At 36.1% G+C, this 25,085-nt stretch overlaps 1 protein-coding gene, 1 long non-coding RNA gene and 1 other non-coding gene across 3 annotated transcripts; 1 reads left to right on the forward strand and 2 right to left on the reverse strand.

Moving 5' to 3' along the window:
- Positions 1–7,369: 7,369 nt before the first annotated feature.
- TRNAT-AGU (transfer RNA threonine (anticodon AGU)) lies at positions 7,370–7,443 on the reverse strand. Its single transcript has one exon. It is a non-coding gene; the product is annotated as a tRNA-Thr (tRNA).
- A 2,193-nt stretch (positions 7,444–9,636) lies between these two features.
- Positions 9,637–14,312, reverse strand: LOC113689161 (uncharacterized). The gene is made up of 4 exons (XM_027206984.2): positions 14,048–14,312; positions 13,826–13,925; positions 11,282–11,671; positions 9,637–10,069 (listed from the first exon to the last, which is right to left on the reverse strand). The coding sequence occupies exons 1-4, from the start codon at positions 14,161–14,163 to the stop codon at positions 9,941–9,943; spliced, it is 735 nt and encodes a 244-aa protein (XP_027062785.2). The 5' UTR covers positions 14,164–14,312; the 3' UTR covers positions 9,637–9,940.
- A 1,195-nt stretch (positions 14,313–15,507) lies between these two features.
- Positions 15,508–20,738, forward strand: LOC140007636 (uncharacterized). The gene is made up of 2 exons (XR_011814975.1): positions 15,508–16,293; positions 17,373–20,738. It is a non-coding gene; the product is annotated as an uncharacterized lncRNA (long non-coding RNA).
- The last annotated feature ends 4,347 nt before the right edge of the window (positions 20,739–25,085 follow it).

Genomic DNA, 25,085 nt, shown 5'->3' on the forward strand with positions numbered 1-25,085 from the left:
ATCTTGTCATAATCCATAACTTTTTCGGACTAATTGATTAATTTGATTGATTAATTGATTGAATAAGACATCAATTAGCAGACATACCAATCAATCTTTAACAAATGGGAGACATTAATTAATTGTTAACAAAATATCAATCAATTAATGAGAATATCAATCATGTGAGTCACAATTGTCTCTAAAAGAGGCAAGTCTTACATTCTCTCAATTGACCCATGTGAAATAGTCAGATAACGTATGAATGACTAGCTACTTAAAATGACAACAAGTCTTGTTTGTCACTCACCAAATTCAACAGTTATGTAACAGTTGCTTCATTAGAAAATAATAATACATGAATTATGATGATTATGCTTTCACAACAAACACTTCTTTCTATGTATTACAATGTATTATACTTTCTAATCAAGTACTTTAAAAGAACTTTATGAATAACTTCATTTAAGTTATTCAAGGTCCAACTGAATGGATCACATGATCCTTACTTTATACATGAATAATAATGTGCATAAAATCATGTAAACATAAGTATCTCAAGTGTCTAGACAACAACAATAGTTTGAAAATAATAGCAAAATACTAAATGAACTAGTGAGTTCCATGTGAGTTATTTGATCATTAACAACTCAGTCGGCAACTTTTAGTTATTTAATCAACAATAATAACTCCTTACTATATACTCAATAGCTACTTTTTGCTTTCTAAATAACCATTGAATACCTTGTATCAACTTGCATGTCTTGACTCCCACTCTTATGAAAGGGTATAGTAAAATCGAATATCTATATTGGCCAAAATACAATATCAATAAACTTTAGGCCAAATAATAGACGCCTGAAGTATAACTTCATAGCATCCTTGGTGAATTTATATTCATTCCAATGCATGATTTGAACATTATGCAATTGTTCACTATTATTATTTAAAAGTAATACTTGTTCTTTATTATCAAAGAACTCTTGCATTTGAAATGAGTAATTTAGATTTTACATTAAGTAAAATATATAGAATGATACACTATTTTTCGATACTATATGTAATTTAATCTCTGACGATAAATAGCAAATTCTAGTGTTTTTCTTTAATGTGTGGGTTGGTATTAGATTAACTAAATAATACAATAGATAAGGGTCAATGGTTGAATCATGTTATTTTCTCTCTCCTAATATCACTTTTAATTGCTTATTGGACCTACCTGTTACAAGGTAATAAAATTCAAGGGAGGCTAGTGTAATTTTTAAAATCTAAAAAGTATTATTAAATTCAAACAATTAACATATTATTCAATACTGAATGTTAATTGTTTTCGGGCAAGAAATACCAATAAAGAATTGCCTTTAAAAACTATAACTTTTTATATTGTATCATGACTCTTAAAATGTTTTATAATTCACTTATAAGCTTCTCCAACTATTTGATTACATCTACATAATATATGTACGTACAAAATATACGTACCGATAATTATTATAGTTTGAAATAGATCAAAATTATTGAATATCAAATTAACATCTTTTAGTTAAAATTTTCTGACAATTCTTTTAGGTGATATTTCAAAGACCCATAAAAATGTTCAATTCAAGGACATGATTGTATTATAAATTAATTAAAAATATATCTTTTTATAAAATAAATAATGACTGTGTAAAGTGCAATATATGTATTTTTTATGAATAATTTATTTAATAAATATGTGTCTCACGGCAACTGTGACAATTACATCACCACTATTATGGAATTGTGACGACCATGACTGCAGCTGAGTTCGCAACTTTGAACCATGCTGACAACCAAGAGAGAAGAAGTGGTGAAGGAACAGTAGATATCAGCAAGAAAAAAACATGCAATGCAGTTTGGAGTTTGAATATCAAACATAAAATGAAGCACTTCCTTTAGAAGTGTTTATCGCGCCTCATTTTTTGAAAATAAAAGAGAAAGGTGTAAGAAAAATGAGTTTTTTATTTTAGAAAATAAAGAAAAAGGACCTAAAATAGGACTTTAAATAATGTGACGATTTGGGCCCAAAATATTAGTTTAAAAAGGGTTTTTAGAAAGAGAGTCGCCACTTGATATCGAATTTAAGTGTACCAAATCACTCAAAATATTTTAAATAAAAGAATAAATAAAACCCTTTTAGATGACTCCAGATCTTTGAAAACAATAAAAAAAAAAGTATGGGAGTCACGGTTGAAGAAAGCGAAGACAAAGATTTGATCGGTTCAAATCTAAGGTACCCTTTCAACCTAACCAAGGCTAGTTACAAGATTTAGTAAAAATTTTTCTAATCTAACATATAAAACTTAAACTTAGACCTAGGGGTATCAAGAGGGATGAAATGTCTCTTCAAAATTTAATTGGTGCAAATCACATTAATTGTGAAACCCAAGAATGATCCCTTGAAGAGGTTACGAATATGCAAAAGATTAGACTCAAAAAGGAAATTATGATATGTATATATATTTATATACATGACCTAGAAGAGGGGAATATAACATAACGGGTACGAGAGACTAAGATTCCTGATATAATTTTCCTTCTTATAGATAGGTAATAGCGTGTTAAGGCTAAAAAATCCATACTCACCTATTTCTCATGTTCGAAGGGTGACTTTTCTAACCTAGTCAAGCAAATGAACTAGCTTACTTCTAATTTCCTAAAATGAGATGGAACTCTAAATGATATAGTTCAAACATATAGAGGATAAGGGAGTAATAGTAGGAAAAATATCATGCAAATGATAAAAAATCCTAAAAATAGAAAAATATGCGTGAAATGTAATGAGTGATACACAAGGAATGAATCTAATATGTAGATAGTCTAAGGGTCTAGTATTGGGCTAACTTATTTCTAGAGATCCTTACTAGTGTTGGACAAGTAAGAAAGCAAAGGAGAAAAAGTTACAACTAGCATTGAATTAGTGTGATAACGACATGTACTCATTATAAATAAAGCATATAGAGTATAATTAAAGCAAATAAACACATAAAGCACATAATACATAGGCGTAATATCTATATGCAAAACCCTAGAGAATGCGAATAAAACACATAATCACATAAATACATAAGCATGCAAGCACGTAAGACCCAACTATTACACTGGAGCCTTAACTACAATCTAAAAGGGAGAATATAAAATAATAATCCTATCTAACCTATTTATTATATTTATCTAACTAATTACGGTTTTTGCAATAATAAAACCTATCTATTACATTGACTATCCAATTATATTTCTTGCATAGGAGAATATAATCTATCTATTACAATTTGGGCATTCAAATGCCTCGAAATAATCATAAAACTTAAATTAAACAAACATAAAATGAATAAAAGATTAAAACAAACATATAAAAGAAAAACACATAAGAACACATAGGAGTACAGAAAAAGAATTTAAAAGATAATAGGGGTACCTCCCTCGAAGTAGACTAAGAAGGATGAAAAGTTGTCACTTTTTCCAAAAATTAACAAACGGATCAATGTATCAATTTAATTAACAAATTTTAACAGAGAATATAAATGCATACTAAATTCTCCTTTTATTGTAAAAAAAATTGTAAATAAACATAAAACAACAAAAACTTACAAATTAAATGCATTTAAATAAAGCACAATTAACAATTAAAGAAAATAAAATAAAAACAAATAGGGACTAAATTGCAAAAATTAGAAAGTTTTTGAGGTCAAATTATAATTCTTAAAGATTAGGGGGCAAAAGTGAATAAAAAATAAAATTTAGGGATGAAAATGCAATTAAATTAAGGACTCAAGTGAAAGAAATTCAAAAATTTTAGGGCTACAGTGATATCACTTAAAAGGTTAGGAGGCCAAATTGCAAAATTCGTTTCTAATTTCTGAAGATTACAAAAAAAATATTGGGTCATTTTTAAGTATTTGGACCATGTCACTTCGGACCAAGAAAATTAAGCAAAGATTGTCTCATTGAGAAAATATCCCGACCTAACTTATGCGACCAGACTCAAGCCTAAAACTAGTATTAGGCTTGAACTCCACAGCCCAACCATAAACCCAAGCAAAAAATAAACAGCAGCCTATTTCTTAGTTCACAAATATAAATAAACTCAACCCAATTAGTTTTGAAAGATCAAACCACAACAAACAAAACAAAGAAAAATGAAAAAAATAAAAGAAGAAGAGGATGAACCCACCGGAATCTGGAAAAATTTTAGCAATATGGCCAGAATCTAGCCGAAAATCATTTTTAAGGGGGTTTAAGGTTGGATCTTGGCATAAACGTGTTCTCTACAGCCTCATAAGCTCATTAAAGCACTAAAACGGTCCACTAACATCATAAATCATGAGAGATGAGATCTAAAGTTCAAGTTCATGCAAAACTCATATAATGGCTTAAAACTTCATGCAAAGTGTTGAATCAACCAAGAGAAAAGGTTATGATTACCTACTGATGCCTGAGGACTCGAACTAACATGGAGAATCTCAAGAAAAATGCTCCAAAGTGCGGGGAAACGAAGCAAGCAGGTTGCTGTCACGAAGGTTCAAGTGCTGATGAACAGAGAACTTTGAGCTTCAATTCGAGGGGTTTAGAGATGTTTTCTCAGGAAATTTTCAAAACGAAATTTGCTCCCCTATGATCACATATGGTGCAGAAACAAAGATATCACTTAATGGACTTCATATGAAGTCCGAAAACGAAGACGAACAGGGCTGGTTGACCATACTGTTCACTACTTTTGTAAAAAACTTTTTCAGGAGAGTGGATTTGGGTTCCAATTTGAGGAGTTTCTAAAGGTTATCGATGAAAGTTTTCAACACAAAAGTTGTTCATCTATATCTATAGGAAACCCAGAAAAAAGATCACTCAAATCCAAACTAAAACGAAAGAGAAAAAGCCATTTGAACCTGGCCGGTTCGTCTACCTTTTCCAGATTTTTGCAGAAAAAGATTTCCACTCTTTTTTCTTGCTTTTTCTCTCCCCACACCCCCAGATCCTAGGCGGCTACTCTTCACTCGTTTTCCTCTCCTTGGAAAACCTATTCATTTGGGAGTGAATGATTTGGATAAAAAAGAAGAGAAAGAGTAATTTTCCTTTGTTTGATAGTTTTAAGTAGGAAAGAAAAGAAAGGAAATGAGAGGATGAATAGTGACAAAAATGTTTCCTTCCAAATTGGAAAGAAATGGAGAGAAAGTTTGGAGAAAGCTTGTTAATTTTTCTAAAATGCCTATTTTGTCCTTAAAAATGCCTTGAATAAATATTTAATGACTTCCATATCCAAAATCATTCCACTAATTCTCAAAACTCCCAAACAACATAACAATCTCTTCTCTTCTCTTCTCTTCTCTCATGACTTAAGCCTTCCTTTCTTTTCTTTTCTATCCTAAACTCCCAAACTAAGCCTAAAAGCTGCGTTGCTAGCAATTTAAATGGAACAAAAACCCTAAAACCTAAGAAGAATGGTTGGGATCCAAAGAAGTTGGGTTTATGTGGCTTTCTTTGATCCATTTGATTGTTTTGCCATTTCTTGGCAGGTTTTTGGATGATAAGGTGTCCTAAGCTTGGAGGGAAAGAAATGGGAAGCAAAAATGGATCCGAATTGCATCAAAAGCCAGCTGTTGTTCTTGTACTATGGCTGGTTCTTCGCATGAAGAAGGAGAAATCGCGCACATGTAGTGCATGCGAGCATGAAGCTGTAAATTAATTTTTTTTTGTTAAGAAAAGCAAAGAAATGGGCTGATGGACCTTTCTTTTCTTCAGGCTTGTGTTTGTGTGTGCATGGGCTGTGGGTAGATTTTTGGTTGGGTTTAAAACAAAGCAAAGAGCTTCTATTAAAATCTCCAATTTTGAACATCCATTTTTTTATTTTCTTTCTTTTTGTACAAACCTACAAAACAAAATTTAAAATAATTATTCAAACAAATTAAATGAAAAATATTGTACACTTAAAATTAAGAGAAATTTAGTGTCTACAATGTCTTTATTAGGTTCTATCGGAAATGCAACCTTACACACCAAGGTATATATATTTTTGTCGAGCAGGACAAAGTAGGCAAAGTATAATCAATGGTATGGATAAAATTGGAAGAAAATGCTTTTTTCTATTTTGAGGCCATTAAAAAATTAACTTCGCTATGATAGAGAGGCAAAGTATGCATTGATTTGGTCGAAAAGGCAAAGTGTGATTACTTCCCGACTACGGGGGAGAAATTGTGGTTAACTCTAAAAAGAATATCTCTGTCAAACACACAAAATATATATCTTTCTTTTCTTGAACATATATTTTATGCATAAACACATACTTTCTCTTGTACACACAAACGAACACACTTTCTATATCACCATACAGTTTTTCAGTATTACAAAGTAACATGTAGAAAACCGAGTCTTTTGCCATAGTAAACTTCGCGCTAAAAAATATTTCCCAATGTAATGCACTTCCATATTTTATTCCCATTATGATTTTTTATTGCCTTATCATCTCCTATTTGCCATGATGAAAATAAGAAAAGGCCTACTCATCAGTGGAGAAATTCATATTCAATAAAAACTAAATCTTTGAAGCTTTTTATTTCAAAGTGTACTCCATCCTACCTTCGTAGTTTATTTGGTAGTTAAAATGAAAATTTTTGATAGGTATGAACCATGCAATTATTAATCTGTGTGAATTTCTAAGAGTAATTAAATTTTTTACCAGGTATTGGCCAAAAAAATAAAATGGTTGTAATTGGAAAAAAAATCCAATGAAAAAAGAAAAGCAAAACTAGTACAAATAGATGAATAGGTGAATGATAATAATGAAATCAAGTATCATCAAAAACAATTGCATCCTAAACATATTGAATTTAGCGAATTGAACAACGGAATAGATGTACGCATGTTATAAACTAATCTTGAAATAATTTAAATTATTAAAATATCAAAACTATGGATGCATAAGGGATTTTTTTTTTGTTTTTTTTTTCTAATTAGCCATTCATCATATACATTAACAAGTATTATTGAAGATAGCTCTTGATGTCGTACTCAATTAGAACTATTAACAATTTACCAAGGATAAAATTTATAAATTTTAGTTGGTTGTTTATTAACATTAGGCTTCTTTGAGGAGTTGTATGGCTTGATAAAAGAATGAAAAGAAGAGAGGGCCACAAAATAGAGATGAAAAATGAGAATAATAAAACATGGGAACAATGAGAATGGTAAGACCCAAAGAGAAATCAAGCATGATTTGTTTTTGGGATTATTTTTTGATAAAAAGGTTAGGGCAAAAAACCTCCTAGATTTATACCATTGCATTAATTCATACCATTGCAAGACTGGAAGAGTCAAACCCGGAATTTACTGACATTGACTATTAATTTATACAAAAGAGGGAAAAATGTAAGCATGCTCTTGTTGAGAGTTGAACTCAAGACCTCCCGCTTACTAAACGGGTGCTCTAACCAACTGAGCTACAAGAGCAGTCCAAGTTATCAATGAGAATGGTAAGACCCAAAGAGAAATCAAGCACGATTTGTTTTTTGGGATTATTTTTTGATAGAAAGGTTAGGGCAAAAAACCTCCTAGAGTTATCCCATTGCATTAATTCATATGCTACAGTTATGCTGAAAATAGAATTACTAAGTGACCACTTAATGTGAAGGGAAGGAAAAAATGATAGGATAAGACTGGAAGAGTTAAACCCGGAATTTACTGACATTGACTATTAATTTATGAGTTAATTTTTCCTACACCGTCAGTGTAAACCTATTTTACACTGGCGGCTCACCATATTGCGCCACCTCATTAATGAAAATTGGCAACCTGTTATAACCTATAACTATTACCTATTATCAAATAAAAATAGGTTATTCACCTCTTTTTCTGCCTCTTCCTTCTCTTTCTATTGTATTCTGGATTTGCAACCAAATTCCTCCACTGATCAACTCAAAATTGGGATGACAGGTTAGACTTCTTTAATCTCTCTCTCTCTCTCTCTCTCTCTCTCTCTCTTTTATATGTATGATGTCTTTTATAAACCCACTTTACCTTAGTTTTTACAAAGTGTAAACCCTAATTCAATATTTGTTCAAGAATCGATTTTGTAGTATAAAAGAAAGATGAAATAAATATGTCAAAAAATAAGAAAAATTGACGAAGTTCCTTTTTATATTGCAAAATTATAGTGTAGATCAATTCCAGCCATGTTACTGGAAATTCTTATTAAATCTGTTTTGAATATTTCAAGAGTGGTAGTTGTTATTGTCATGTTTATTGGCAATTGTGTGAAACTTGTGTCTCTAGTTTCGTATTGTGGTTGCATCTTTCGGAAAAACAATCGGTATTGAATGTCCTATGGAACGTGAACTTGGTACTGAGTGTCCTATGGAACAAGATAAAGTTGACCATGACGCTACACATGGATCTATGCCTGAAGATTCTACTAATGAACAAATTGAACCTGGAAAAGAGGTGAACTTATATGTTGGAATGGAATTTGAATCATTAGGTGATGCCTTTAAGTGTTACTCTAACTATGCACACAACAAAGGTTTTAGTGTGCGAAGAAATCGTATCACGAAATCAAGGAGCGATAAAATCGATAATTGGACAAGAATTTGTTTGTTCCAAAGAAGGATTTAACTCCAAAAAAGATTCTAAAGCTGATATGCCACGGGATAAAACAAGACAAGGATGCAAAGCATTGGTGTATGTATCCCAAAAGGAAGAGGGTAAGTGGATTATTGCTAGACTTGTTTTAGAACATAATCATGTACTTGCCTCTCCTTATAGCAAAAAATTTTTACGTTCAAAAAGGAAAAAAAGTGAGGCCCAAAAGAAGATAGGATAAGACTGGAAGAGTCAAACCCGAAATTTACTGACATTGACTATTAATTTATACAAAAGAGGGGTGCTCTTTTTTAAGTTATCAAATAAATCATTAAGTATTATAAAGATCAAATAAAGCCTGTAACAGTTCATGACCTCCCCTTTTTCAAGTCAAGGTTTATTTTACACACAATTTTTGTTTTCGGCTAATTTATATCGGTAGCGTAACTGTTCAACCGCACAATTTGAGGCATAGATACTTATACACAATGATTTTGTACATTTTTCGTTCCAATATAAATCAATACCAGTAATGTACCAACCATTTTGAATTAATTCGGTGTCAATCATTCAGGATCCAAATCTAGCACTATTAAAGATCATATTTTCTTATTTTAAAACTTGCCAGAAATTTTAAGTCATTTGTTGTTTGGGCTTCCACTTTGTTTTCAATATGGCAATCCTGAAAACATTCTGTCAGCACTCCAAGCACATTTTTTTAACGCTAAAATGAACGTTTAGAGACAAAAATATTTCACCCAACTTGTCACCTACGGCAGCCTGCAATTGTCCGTTCTGAACAAGGAAGGAGCAGTTTAATGGGAACAAGTGGGTGGCTCATCAGTTCTTAGGTGGATGGGCAGAGGGATATCGCAATGGTGGGTTAATACCCTTATCCCTTAAGTAGTCGATAAAATTAACCAATGAAAGGCCCTTTTCTGATCAAGAAAAGTACCTGAAGAAAGATCAAGGATACATATCTCTTATACCTAACCGGGACTTCTAAAAATTAAACCCTTCATGAGGTAACATTAATAGCACAGCTATAGATGGAGCCTAAACAAATTCTTTGGGAAGAAAGGTCAAGGCAAACAAGCCTTGAATATATTCCGTTTCATTTCACAGCAAAAGCATGTACAACAGAAAGTCCATCTTCATCTCCCTGCCAACACACTTCATGGAGTTAATTGCCAACCTAGCATTATAATTTTACATCTCTCTCTCTCTCTCTCTCTCTTCGCATATTGAAGGGTGGACATTTTCCCTATCCGCGACAAATATGCAATCAGCTTGTTTTCTCAAGGGATACAGAGACAGATTATCAGTCCATTGTCAGTGTAATTGGTGTTTGCAATAAAAACCTCGAGAATCATCCATATAGAGCATGCCAAGGCTCCTTGCTGGCCTTAGAAGACTTTGGTGGATTCCACACAACCCTCTCCCTTAAAAAGCAAAGAGATGAGTACTCTGCAAGAAGCTCACCTATCCCATAAATTACCTGCGATGAAAGATAGAAATGAAATTTAAAACACCGAAAGCATATTGAAGCTAAACAGACCAAAAAACTACAGATACTTGTAGAGGGAAATGCTCTCTCTCTCTCTCTCTCTGAGGCAGGGGTGGTGCGGATGTAGAGGCCCTATTCAACAGTGAAAGTAACACGAATTCTTCACATTCAGAAGGCACAATGCTCTAAGATTGCCCTTAGTACCCAGGCAAAAAATCCATCTACCATCTCATATATGTGAGCTAAACATCTAAAGCAATAAATTATGTGATAGGATATAATGTATGGCATCATCCATCTTAGACAGCTTAATCTTTAGCAGCAAGAGCTGGTTCAGGCCTTTTGACATTAATATTCGCAGCTGTTAAAGCTTACTGAGTGGCTATACTTGACCCAATCAGCTCGGCCAGCTGCAATTAAGTTAAAATTACATGAAACCATTAACAAATGGCAAACTCCCATCTCATATTAGTGAGCTAAATATCTGAAGGGTTAAATTAAGTGCTAAAGATAATGTATGGCATAATCTATCTTAGCCAGCTTAATCTTTAGCAGCAAGAGCTGGTTCATGCCATTTACTTTAATATTTGCAGCTGTTAGAACTTACTGAGTAGCCATACTTGAGCCAATCAGCTTGGCCAGCTGCAATTAACTTAATATCGCTTGAAACCATTGTACAACAAATGCCAACTACACAATGGTATGTGGATCAACAGGGTATCCATCTTTGTTAAGTTAAGTTCAGTAAGTCATATTTGTCAGGTTAGCAGGACATAAAAAACATGTTTTATGCAGGAAAAAAAGGCTGTTAGAAATCTCAAACAAATTTCTATAGTACACGCAGGTGAAGAACATCTGATTACTAAGCCATACATACCAAAAAACTTTTAATATGCATAAACAAGGCAGTTCTTCTAGACTATAATTCTCACGTTTCATAAATAGCCTTGGGCTAGGCGAAAGGCCACAAGCTAGGGTAAGGAACTTAACATTTGAACCATTAAAACATTCATCAACTTCAGAACGTTGCCATATTAGAAAATACCACAGAAAGCAAATAAACATTTAATATCCATTATAAGTCAATGCCCATATACTTGAGCAGGTTACCACAGAAAAAAACACAGAAAGTGAATGAATAGCTAAGTTCAAGAATAAGTATGCTTAATTGCTGCAAGCTGTATTTGATTGAAGAAAATGTACCTCAGGATACTGTTCCAAATTATTACTGTAACTATGCCGAGTATGTTGTCCAACAAGAACAAGCGCCGGGATATCTAAGACACGGACAAGGTGAAGCAAGCAGGCCAACTGCTCATGATATATCTGCAATGATTGTGGAGCCTTTTGAATTTTGGAGGCCAAAGCATGCGTTAAATTGTGCAGTTGGCCAAATTCCAATCCGTAAAGAGAAACTTCATAACTTGAGATAGCATTCTTATTCTCCAGTTTAAGCTTTGATGCCTCCACAAGAAACGGAACTACGAGATTGGGGATGTCTGATGAGGTCCCTCCCAGAAATGATACCAGAACTTCATTCAAAGCACAAGCTAAAAGTGGAGGCTCGATATGTTCCAGAAGTAAGACAGACACCTAAAGAACATAAAACATACCATTAGACCTAAGTACAAGAAACAACAGGGAATGCACCTTGAATAGGTCAACTCAATAAGTGTTGCATGTTTCAGGTAAAGTTTTTAAAGACACAATCACAAATATGCAAAACTAGAACAAAGAGAATATTGAAAAAATATATTCAACCACGTTATCTAAACAACTTTCAGCAGTAAAACACCAGTGATACATTAAGCTGTGGCAAAACTTGGAAGCAACTGAAAACCAAGGAAGTCATCAAAGACGTTAAGCCTTATGAAAAAGAAGGGTAATGCTAGCTCCCTATTTCAAACAAAATGTCTGCATAGGAATGTGTATCTAATGTCGTTCACCTAAATTTGATACATATATTGAGACTAAGCAATACTCTTCCATTAAACAATATCACATAAGGCACCTTCTTCTCCTTCATCCCAGCCCATTTTCTAGAAGTCCAACTGGCTGCCAATCCGCAGCTGCTACTACACTGAGCAACCTCCTCTGTTTTACTTGGACCCATATCCTTCCTAGTCTTACCATATCAGATAGCATGGGATCTGTGGCCAACATTTCTTAGAAGTTTTGGACACCTCGAAGTTAATGAAATCAGAAGAAAAACAGAGGGAGAAAGTATGCAATGCTTATATTGGAACCAATATTGGTGCATCCAACAGATTTTGGTTCTAACTGTGATGTATACTCCCTATCCTTCCTTCTCTTATATCTTTTTTCCCAGTGCAATATTAAGAAAATATTCACACACACACACACACACACACACACACATACACATACAGGAGGCACCCCCACACCCACACCCCATAGGATTGGCATGGTGTCCTAGTTTAGAAAACTAACGAATATGACACCTAAACACATGTATCCGCTACCACACTTGGGTCCAAGTAATATAGGTTGCCTCCTACCATCCTTCTTTTTTTCTACACTATAAGAGAAGTGCAATGCAACCAAGGACACCCCAGATTCCAACCTCCACAAACTAGCTGCTACTTCTTTCTCCTCTCACTACCGACATCCCAACCCAACTTTTCTTTGTAAATGCTGAAACCACCTTATCTCCTTCCTCCGTCCTGTCCAGCATGACAACTCTTCCTTTCCAGCCTGCCTGCCCTCCTTGAAACCTAGAACCTCAAATCACCATTCTCCCATCCAGCCATCATGAAAACCCCATCTCTCACTTCTTTTGTCCCGCCTTGAGGGAAAGAGAACAGACCTGAAACCTGTATGAAGCTGCTGGCATCGCTAGCCTTCCCTCAAAGTTTTGAAGTTTGTATCACGCCTTCAAATTTGTCCTTTCCAAATCAGACTAGAAGAGAGTCCAGCAAAAACCACGCAAATGCACAGACACAGTGACAGAAATCAAAACATGCTCACCACGCCAACAGAAATTCCTAGAGGTAAACACAAGAGGTGGAGGTACATTGGCTTCCTTCAAGTATCGCTCAGGTTCCTATTCTGGACTAACAGCTCTTCGACTTCTTTGCTGGAAACGAATTAGTAGTGTTACATCATAAGTTTCCATTATGATATGTGTAATACATGAATGGGCAGCAGTGAAATGCATCTACTACAGGCAATTATGATAGTGTTCTCAAATTGCACATGTCCAGTACAAGGATCTTATTAACACCGGCTTTCTGCAAGTAGAGAATTAATGAACAAAGAGAATTGAGAACTACAGAGGCTGAAACTGGAAAGGGCCCTGGAAAAACTCAACAACAGCACAATTTCAAAGTGCACATATTTGATTAAAATTCATTTACCATCTCTTATTTGCTGTTTTCTTTTTCTTTTAAGCAGTGAATTTCTGCCAATGGAACAATAAATTAGCTTAGGACCACCTTAAAATTAGCCTAGAAAAACTTCAACAAATCCACAAATCCCTCAAAACAATACAACTACACACATCTTAAGCTAATAGAAAATGCATTACATTTAATTTTGAATCCCTAAAATCCCACGCCGCACACTGATTAATTCAGCATTCAATCCATGCAGTGATAAAACAACAAAAAAAAAGGAAAATTTATGGCTGCAATATTTTTTAAATTTCCCACAAATAATAAATCAAAAAACAAACTAAAATAGGAAAAAAAAAAAAGAAGAAGGAAACACTATAATACAGAATAATACCTCAGATACTCCATTACTATTGAGAAAGTGAATCATATTTCCAGAAGCTTTATGATCTTTGATTCCATACTTTTCCAGCGACAGCTCAAATGACTCTTCCCTATCACAAGAAATATCATCCCAAAATAAAAAAAAATGTGGATTAAAAAAAAACACACACACACACACACACACTCACTCACTCTCTTGTACAAAGATTAAGTTATTTGATGTTTAACTTACAATCTTCGGAGATTAGAGTTAGGGTTTGGTTGGAGAGCATTTGAGATTGAAGAAGCGAAGCCGCCGTCGTCGGCGCCGTCCTTAAGTAGCAAGATCACCCTCGTCGCAGCCTTCATTTTTTCCGATGTTTTATATTCTTTTCTTTAGTAGGAGAACGTAAATGAAGGATCTGGGAGAGGAGCAAATTTAGGCATTCATCCAAGTTTCCAGGGTTTCAATTCAAAACCCAGCCGGTTTAGTGACTTGGTTACCCGAAAACTTGGTCGGGTAAAAAATTACCAGTCCAATGGTAATTAACCAGTCGGGCAACGATTGACGCTATAATTACGAATTACTAGTGATTAAGGCATGTTTTGCAACCAAAAGAACATATATTTGTAGGAATTATTTTGATGAAAGAAATTGAAGGAAAATTTGAAAGGAAACAAGAAATGAGGATTTATGAAAGCAAAGTAAGAAAAAAAAGAAACCAAGAATATAGAATGAACTATTTCATGGAAAACTGGGTTAATTGATCAGAATATTGTTAGATGACAAAAAAGTCGATCAAATATGGTGGCTTGGCTAATTGGTATCAATATTGATGGCATGATGGGCAATTTTTTTAAAAAAAGCTTTCTGGCCGTCACGCCATAAAGAAGCCACGGTCAGAGAATGCAGAATTTTTTTTTTTAATTTTTCCGGCCGTTGTAGACACCAAAATTTTAGTGTTTTCAGTTTGTTAATTTTATTCACTTTTTAGTTTTTAGTTTTTTTTAATTTTTCGTGTTATTGTTATTATTTTTAAGTTTTTAGCATAGAATTTCTCGAAAAAGAAAAGGAAAAGCATTCAAAAAATATGTTTTAATTGTTTTGATTTAAATTCAATGTTTTCTTGGAAAAAATGAAAAAATGAAAAAATGAAAATGGAAAAAGAAAAAAGAGAATAATGATGGAAGTAAAGATTGCAACTTTGCTGTTTATTATTTCTGGTTTGTTTATTTATTTTTATCTGATGTTATTTAAATTGTTGGTTTTTACTTAATTTTATTATCATTTTGCTAAAATTATTTAAAAAAGGAAAAATGAAAAAAGTGGAAAAAGAAAAAAGGAAAATTTGTTCACAAAAATATGTTTATTTCTTTAAATTCAATCTTTGGGCACTTTAGTTACTTTTATTAAGTTATTTTGAGAAAAAGAAGATGATGAAAAATGAAAAATTGAAAAAATTAAAAATGGCCATTGTTGTTAGTTTTTTGTTTAAAATTATTTTTTGTTTTGTCATTATTATTATTACCTGGTTTTTGTAATTTTGTTATTATTATTATTTATATTTTATTTTATCATTTCTGTAGTTATTAAGTTGTGTTAAAAAAAAAAAAGAAAAAAAAGGGGGAATAATTTCATGCAAGCTGCGTTCGTCCGCAGCTTGCAAGTAAGGGCTCAGGAGCCCTTTGGCTGCAAATATAGTAGAGATTGGCGAGAGCTTAGGGTTTTTTTTGGCCCCCATATAAATAGAAAAACAAGAAGTAGCCGCAGGGGGAGAGAGCTCGGTTAGGGGGAGAAAAAACAGCAAAGGAAAAAGAAAGAAAGGCTGCGGGCTTTGGGGAGAAGGAGCTAAGCATAGTTGATGGCAGGGAGCTTGAGAGAAGAACTGGGAAGAGCTTGGGGGGAGGAGAGTTGGAACGGCTGTGAGAAGAAAACAGCAGAGGGAGGAGAGTTTTGAGGTGGGTAACGGCTAGAACAAAAAGACAACCAGGGGGGAGCAAAAGAGAGATTAGGGAGTTGCGGCTACATCAGGGAGAAAAAGATTGAAAGAAACTTCAGGGAGAAAGCAAAGAGAGGACCGAGAGTGAGGAAAGGATGGAGGGAAAGAAACCTACGGGCTCGATAGAAAAGAGCTGGGAGTGAGCGAGAGTTTTCTGGTTGAAAGGGAAGTGAGGTTGGAAGAGATAGGGTTAAGATTGAGAGGCTGAGGTGAGTGACGGCTGGGAAAGAATCGAGAGCAATAGAGAGAGACCAGAGCACTGAACGGTGGCTGGAGTTTTGGAAAAGAGAGAAGCGCCGGGCAGGAAGAAGTTGGTGGCGTTGCTGTTGTTGTTGCTGCTTTCGTTCCATTGTCGCTGACTCCATCATCACAGGCAGGTCTTCACCGAGCTAGCGTTCTACTGCAGCCGACTCCACCACCTCAACTCCTCGCCATTGCCACTGCCCAACAACCGTCATTGCCAACAGCGGATTTGGTAACAAATCCTGGGGTAGCTGAGGTAGTTCTCGAGCTGTTTTTCCTAGTATACAGGGTCAAGTATGTAACAGTTCTTCACCATATTGATTGCCGCATCTTCTTGCCCTCTTTGCTGTGCTATTTGGCTTAAAGCTTCTACCGCAATTGCACATGTTTAAAATGATGGATTGTGGTCAGGTTTTGGGTTTCGTGGTCTTGGGTCCGTCCAGCTTTTGGTGTTGTTGTTGATATACTTAATTGATAGTGAAGCTCAGTCATCGGGGGGGGGGAAGTTCATGGCCATGCTTTCATTTCTTATGAATCTGGAATGGGAAGTTTAGAACCATGGAGTGTTTGACAATTATGTGTTTTGGTCCAAAGCTATAGGAGAACAGGTTCGAATGTTTGATATAGTTTTTAGAAAGCTGTTGGACCCTCCTGGATATAGTTCTCTTGGTTTGCATAATCAGCTTTGTGTTAATTGTATAGAATGCTTAGCTTTGTTTTAAGCTTTCTTTTGTTGCTTTTTGCAAGCTTTCTGGTTCGTTATAGCCGAAGACATTGCCAAGTAAATGCCGAAACATTAGCTGATTCAAGCTCAGGCCCTTTGCTGCATTTTTGTGTTCAGTTTTCTTCTTAGAATGTCCGGGAAACAAACCTTTACATTTGGGTGATGTTAATGACAATGAGTTGAAATCCTTGCATTTCGATTTGGGCTGTCAAATTAGTAAAATTTGTTTGAGTCCTTAAACACTTGAATCATGGTTTGATCCTCGCTGGAAAATGAATACCTGCTTGTTGCAAGTCCTCACGCTGCTTTTGCTGTTTTTTATGGTTGCATTGATAGTGAGGTAGAGACAAATGTATGTTTCATTGGTTGTTGCTGTGATTGTCCATTGTTTGTTGCTTTCTTTTTCTTCAATATGCAGCGCACATTTCATCATTTTTAGATGGCTTGTGCGTGTCTTGAAAAAACTGATGCATTGCTGTTCAAGGAGGCAACAGTAGAAAATTTTCCAGAAAAATCGCCTACTCCCATTCATACGTTTCTCTTTTCCTTTCTTGGTCTGTTTCGGACATTGACTGTTGTGTTTTTGTTGTTTTGGAATCGAGGTTTTGCAGTTTGGGTAAAAATATTAGCTTGGTTTGGATGGAAAATGGCATTAGAATGAATACAAGAATTGCAAGAAGCATGGCTGGAAAAATTGCAGGAACTTTTCTCACTTTCGTTTGCATGAAAGCTGCGTTAATTTCATGTTTTTTTTTTTTTGCTTCCCTTAATAGTCCACCAATGGGTTGTTGTTATGCCATTTACACCTGTAACCTTGTGACTGTGATGACTGCCATCAATACAGAAAATTCTGTTTTGCTCCTTTGCTGTTTTTGTGTCTAGTGCCTAGTTCATGCACAACTTGACTATCACAAATTCAGAACTTAGTTGAAGGTTGTGGGAAGGATTTCTGGTTTGTTGCAGCAATAAACGTAGGCCATAAACATGGATTGTGTATTGTGTCTTGAATCAAAAGTTGATATTTTTCTGGAACATGTTCAATTGGTTTGTCAAATGCCGCATGCCGTGGAGTGAAGGAAAACAGAAAAATGCAAAAAGTTTCTTCGTGCCTTCGTGCTGGAATTTTTTATGTTTGCATGATTTCTTCCTTTGATTCGGATGTCAAGTTCTTGTTTTGGGTGTTGTTTAGTTTCAAATTTGAAAGTGGGTCAAGAGTGCTTTGGGTTCAAATACGTGAGCAAGTCTGAATTTAGTACAAAGGTGCAGCAAGTTGGTTTGCTTTGTTGCAGAATATTTTCTTTACGTTGGGTTGCATGAACTGCATGAAAAACCTTCTGAAAATTACACTTTGACCCCCCAAGTTCCCTTTTGTTTCACTATGGCCCAACCATTTGAATAATTTCTCAATTTGGTCCTTGGTAGCTTTAACTTTTGCAACTTCATTGCTTGTTTGTTTTGATTAATTACTATACTTTGTTTCAATTTTCACTTAAGTCATGACTTTGGGGACTTTATGGTCAAGTGAGCTTTGCTTTGCACATTTCTTTTAATTTTTCTTAAATAAATTGGTACCTTGACCTTTTTATTATTTTGGAGGGTAAATTAGTAATTCCACTACGTTAGAGCTCCAACTCAAGGGAGGTACCACTTCTTTTATCTTTTTTGTCTCTCCTATGTGAACCAACGTGCTACGTGAGAAATGCATGCCTACTCCGCTTTCCTTACCTCCTTGCGTGCATTTGCTTGCTTTTACTTTTATTTAAGTTTTATGGGGTATGTGTACACCTCTTGGCTTGTAATAGATAGGGCTCGGAGAGCATTTGGTCCATTTCCCCTTCCCCTTGATTGCTTTTATTTAAATTTTATGGGGTATGTGTACACCTCTTGGCTTGTAATAGATAGGGCTCGGAGAGCATCTGGTCCACTTCCCCTTCCCCCTGGTTGCTTGTCTTTGTTGCTACATGTTTAATTGCTTTGGTAGGCTCTTGCATCTAGTCGAGCATGCTAAATGCTATGTGCTATGTGTTTACGAGTATTTTGGCATGTCTACTTGCTTTCATAGCCATGAATGAATGGAATGGATGAATGTACGTTTCCGCTAGTCCAACGCTAGTCGGAATTCATAGAATGGGCTAGTCCAACGCTAGACCCTTAGGGATTTCCCCTCGTTAGCACATCATTTGTTTGTTCACTACATATCATGCATTTTTCCTTAGTTTTATCATCTGGCATACTCCTCGAGCCCCTTTTCCCCTCATTTTAGGATTTTTGCATCTCATACTAGTTATAGGGTACATTTGCGTGAGAGTCCCTTAAATATGGGATATAGACGAGTGTGGCTTTTTCTAAGCCTTAGCACGCTTATATTCCCTCTATCAAAGGAAAAATCAAGTCACGATTTAGGTCTCCCCGTACCCAATATGCATGAATTCCCTAGGCTCATGCACTCTCAATCCACTCTATCGTTCCACTTTCACTTTTGTCTCATTTGCACACATGCACCTTTTTATCACCTTCACTTGCACACGAACACTTTTTCACCTTCACTTGCACACGAACACTTTTTTATCTTCACTTGCACACGAGCATTTTTATCTTCACTCGCACACGAGTACTTTCATCTACATTCGCACACCTTCACTTATATCTTATTACTTTTATCATTTTTCTCACTTCACACAAACTCACACTTTCACATGGCATGCATTCCACTCATTTTTCACGTCATTTAGGTTTAGGTGTGACCTCTCCAAAAGGATCATTATTGGGCTTCACAATTAATGTGATTGGCACCACTCAATCTTTGAAGAGAAATTTCCCCCAATACCCCTAGGTCTAGGTTCTTGCATTCATATAGACATATCCAATACGCGATACATACCTTGGGTAGAAAAATTAGGAAAAATTGGTTTAAGCCGCGCAACTAGCCTTGGCTAGGTCGAAGGGGTGCCTTGGATTTTTATCCTTGCCTTCCTCTTCGTCAAATGTAACCCCCGATCCCTCTTTTGGTTACGTAGACCCAAAAGTTCTCAAAAAGGGTTTATTTACTTTTTTTATTTTATTCAAAAACAAAAATCATTTTTGGGTGACTTGGTACACCCTAACTCTATACCAAGTGGCGACTCCATTTTTAATACAAAAAACCCTTTTGAACTTCACTTGGCCAAATCGTCGCATTCTAAGTCCCATGGCCTTTTACTTTTCACTTTGCACACGTTCACACATTACACACCACACATCACACATTCACTCATTCGAAAAGTGGGGCGCGACAGTTGGCGACTCCACTGGGGACTTCCTAAGTGAGTCCAAGCATTTTGACTTAACCATTCGTTTCCTTTTTCTACCCTTTTTATGCATAGCATGTGGATATTAGGATTGCATTTTTCATTTTTAGGACCTTTTGTCTTATGTACGTAATCAAACCAATCCCTCGACTCACGAATGTATGTTTGAATGAATGTTTACTTGTTATCTCGCGCTTGCATTGCATTTGGGGGGGTGTGTGTCACCTTTAGAGCCTCGCGTGGTTCTCAACCCCTTCCCTCAAAATAGGGAACACTTCATACGTGCACGTTTATTTATTGTTATCCCATTTGATTTTATTTTTCGTGGGCGCTATCCCACACCGCCTTGTAGGATTAGGATTGATTGCCTTGGGTAGGCGGATGGTGTGCACTGCGCCCATAGCGCTACCTAAGGGATCACTCGAGCCACCGATCGAAGGCCTTGGGAGTGATGACCCTTGCCTTTAGGTCTGAAGGCTTGGGGACCTTTTAAACCTTATCGAGTCTAGTCGCATTAGTGAACCCCAACCTCATGCATCCATGTTAGCATTTTCCTAGGTTAGAGTCAGCCTCACCCTCTTTTAAGCACATTAGGCACGAGGGAAGGGGTTCCACCCCTTTTACTTGCTTTTATTGTATTTCTTTTCTTAATTGCTCCCAATGTGTTATGTGAACTATCAATTGCACTAACCATTCTTTTGTTTTCTTGGATTGCATTCATGGGCCTTAGCAATAAGAGGCCTTTTGGCACTCTTTTAGTGACTTACCCACTAGATGACTCACATGTTTAAATTTCAGTCATTACACTTAATTTTCAGTAAGTACATTTTTCATTTTTAGACCTTTTTCCCCCGATGCATTATTTATGTCCTTTAGGCCATATTTGTGACATATTTACATCGCTTTAATAAATGGCATCATGCATCCACCTTAGAAGGGAATGCCACATAGGGAATCCCGTTTTAGAAATCAGCCACCCCATGTCTCGGATATATAATCCAATGAGACTTGCACGTTTACCTTTCTCGTACCATCCAAAGGGGTAGTGCACAAGGTAAGGTAGGATCCGATCATTTTTCATAAAGCGATCCTTGGAATATGAGCATCTAATAATCGCTTTTTGGCCATTTTTAAACCTAACTGGAAAAAATCCCTTGCGTAAAGGACATTAATTTGAAGAAATTCACAAATGATTCCTCCTTTTTGAGACGATAAATAAACTGAGGCCAAATCGTGATTTTAGAAGGCTCATAGACTAATTTTTTGAAACCATCAATGGCGGAACGATTCAATCGATCCATTTTGTCAATTCCTAATCAATTTTGAATAAATCAATTCATTTGACCAATTTACCCTTCTAGGGTGATTTGGTCGATTTTTGCATAAATCATCAATCTCCATTTTATTCATTGGACCAATTTACTCATTTCTTAGGTCAATTCAATCAATTTTGAATAAGTCATCCGATTTCATTTGACTAGTTTACCCTTTTTAGGGTGATCTAGTCAATTTTGAATCAATCATTCGATCCATTGGACCGATTTGCCTAGTTTTAGGGTGAGTTGGTCAAATCATCATTTCACTCGATCTGTTTGATCAATTGACTTCATTCAATTCATTTGATTAGTTTAATTCATTCTTAGGGTTATCCATTCAATTTTGAATAAATGCATTTGACCATTTTACCCTTTTTGAAGGCGATTCGGTCGATTTTTGAATAAATCATCCATTTTATCCAATCCATTTTGTCAATTCATTCATCATTTGACCAATTCATTTGACCAATTTACCCTTTTTAGAGTCATCAGGTCGATTTTTGAAAAATCATCCATTCATTTGACCAATTTACCCTTTTTAGGGTCATCCGGTCAATTTTTGAAAAATCATTCATTCATTTGACCAATTTACCCTTTTTAGGGTCATTTGGCCAATTTACCCTTTTTAGGGTCATCCGGTCAATTTTTGAAAAATCATCCATTCATTTGACCAATTTACCCTTTTTAGGGTCACCTGGTCGATTTTGAATAAATCGTCAATTCATTTGACCAATTTACCCTTTTTAGGGTCATTTGACCAATTTATCCTTTTTAGGGTCATCCGGTCGATTTTGAATAAATCGTCGATTCATTTGACCAATTTACCCTTTTTAGAGCGATCTGGTCAATTTTGAATAAATTCTCAATTTCATTCAATTCATTTGACCAAGTTCCTTTTTTAGGATGATTCGGTCAATTTTGAGTAAGTTTTAAATTTCACTCAATTCATTTGACCCGTTTCCCTTTTTAGGGTAATCCGGTCGATTTTTAATAAATTGTTAATTTCATTTGACCAATTAGGGTTTCAATGTCGGATTTCAAAACTTAGTCGATTTTTGAGAAAACCATCCATTGCATCCAGCCATTTGATCAGTTGGGGTTTTGACCCGTAATTCACTGAGAAATTTTATCAACGAATTCCAAACTCTTCGATAGGAAGTTCGTCAAGGTCAAACCCGTGCGTTTTTGCAAAATCTTGTATTGATCAAAAGTGATCAATCCATTCGGACGTGGACCTCATTTTGCAAAAAATTACTTTCACTCAATGAGTTGATCAGATCCATCAGGTATGGTATGGTGCCTACCCTAGAGGATTGCATTTTCATGCTAGGCCTACCCTTGGCACAAAAAGGGTTCCCCCATAGGACATGCATCCGAATTTCCTGGATATCTACTAACTCTTGCTTTTTTCCCTTTCTTTTCTTTATTTTTATTGTAATAACTAAGTAAGGGTTAAATCTAAAGGCAATCTTTTCAAAAATGCTCAGGTAATATTTAAACATAGCTTCTCGTCGAAACCCCATTATAACACGATCCCGTAGCCAAGCTCAAAGGAGTCGTGTAAACATGAGTTCACAACCGGAACAATCAGATAGGTCTACTACTACCGCTCAACCCGAGACCATGAGTTTGGGGGTTCAGTTGACTGAGATGCTCACTAAGTTCGACAAGATGACCACTGAGATGGCGGCCCAAAGGAAATTGATTGACGAGCTAATCAGCAGCGGAGTTCAACCCGAACCTATACCCGTCAAGCAGGCTGAGCAGGAGCCATTTGTCATCCCTTCAACTCAAGTCACCGTTATTCCATCTTTACCTATTCCACCCGAAGGAACTTTCACATATCCCACCATACATTTGCCATACACTCACCCTCCTGATCCTTCATTCTTTCCTACTTACATGCAAGGCCCACAACCCCAAATCACTTCGAATATACCTCCTAAGCCGCATACCTTTTATCACGATACAGCTGAGCCTTTCTTACCGGACCATACCATTCAAACCAAGCCAGAAATGGGGGAATTCTCTGCTCCCGTTGATATAAAGCTGCTCAAACGCCTTGACCGTTTTGATGAGTTTATAAGGAGGAGTCGGGGTTTGAACAAGCAAGGAGTCCTGGATTACGATGAACTTTGCCTTTTCCCAAATGTGCAATTGCCTGAAGGGTTCAAAACTCCGAAGTTTAACAAATATGATGGGACGGGCAATCCCAAGACGCACCTCCGATTGTTCGCCAACAAGTTGGGTAGGCCAACAGATGATGAAAATCTGCCTTTAAGGCTATTCCCAGAAAGTCTCGAGGGGGATGCACTCGACTGGTATTCCAAGCTGAAACCCGAAGAAGCGAAGACCTAGCTTGACTTGTCCAACGCTTTTGTAAGGCAGTACGAGTATAATTGCGAGCTGGCTCCAACACGAACCACGTTGGAAGGGACAAAGAGGCAGCCATCTGAAGATCACAAGACTTATGCTAAGAGGTGGAGGAAAGTAGCTGCAAAAGTCGAGCCACCAATGACGGAGGACGAAATCATACGAACTTTCATTAAGGCACATGATCCGCCGTACTTTGAAGAAATTTTCCGCATGACTGGATGCTCATTTGCCGCAATTGTTAATAAACTTGAGGAATTTGATGATTTCGTAAAGGCTGGAAAGATTGTTAATGTGTCTGCCCTCAAATCGCAGTTGGATGCTTTGCAAAGCCAAGGTAGTAATGGGAAGAAGCAACAATCCAAAAGGCAAGAGGGGGAAACTGCTTTTGTCTGGAATCGAAGCCCTATTCTAAGACCCAGACCTCGACAATACCCTACCTACTCAAACCCTTACTATTCAAGCCCTCATCCTGTTTATCACACCAATACCATTCATCCTCGACCTCGGCCTAACTATAACAACTCTCCTATGGCCCCTTTTCAAATATCTCAACCTAACTTCCAACAAGTTCGACCCCGACCTCCCTATAATCAACAATTTCCTCCACCAAATAGGCCCACCTATAATTACCCCCGACCCATTGAACCCCAAAAACAAAACCATTATCGTACCTTTACCAATTTAGGCAGGCCCTTGGACCAATTGTACGAACAATTAAAAGCCGCCGGTAAAATCAGCGTAATTCCCCCTCCAGCTCACCCTCATGGCGTCCCTGCCGACTACGATTCGCAGTACACTTGTGCCTATCATTCTGGAGCACCCGGCCACCCAACTACTGACTGTAGAGCACTTAAGCACAGAGTCCAAGACATGATCGAGGCAGGTGAAATAGTGCTAAAAAAGAAAGGTGGACAAGGACCGAGCATAAATACAAATCCTTTTCCTGAACACAAGGACACCTTTGAGGCATCCACTTCCAATGAAGACATTTGAAAATCTTGAAGAAACCTTGCACAATTGGATTGCCAAGTATCTTCTCTCGCAAAGGGAATTTGGGATGAATCCGGGGATTGTTATTTGTTAAACTTCATGAAACTCGTCACCGTTTGCTTTTGAGTAAATAGTTTTATCATGTTTAATTAAGTTTTGACTAAAGCATTTTTGCATTATCAAGCTCCTATGTTGTTTTCTTTCGATAGCATGCATAGTCACATCTTTTCATTATTTTGTTAATACCATTTTTGTTTATATTGATTGTTTATTGGTTCAATTTCATTCTAAATTCTTTCGATGGCCAAAATAAAATTATTTGACCCTTTGAATATCACTGTTTTGGAATCCGATG

The sequence above is a fragment of the Coffea arabica genome, chromosome 5c (genome assembly GCF_036785885.1).
Source record: "Coffea arabica cultivar ET-39 chromosome 5c, Coffea Arabica ET-39 HiFi, whole genome shotgun sequence".
NCBI lineage: Eukaryota > Viridiplantae > Streptophyta > Magnoliopsida > Gentianales > Rubiaceae > Coffea > Coffea arabica.

What these genes read in the sequence shown, in the direction of transcription:
- LOC113689161 (XM_027206984.2), bottom strand. Translation starts at nt 14,163, where the DNA reads ATGAAGGCTGCGACGAGGGTGATCTTGCTACTTAAGGACGGCGCCGAC. An exon ending in AACTCTAATCTCCGAAGATT is followed by an intron (nt 13,926 to 14,047) that starts GTAAGTTAAACA and finishes TTCTTGTGATAG; the next exon opens with GGAAGAGTCATTTGAGCTGT. An exon ending in ATTTGGAACAGTATCCTGAG is followed by an intron (nt 10,070 to 11,281) that starts GTACATTTTCTT and finishes CTTTCATCGCAG; the next exon opens with GTAATTTATGGGATAGGTGA.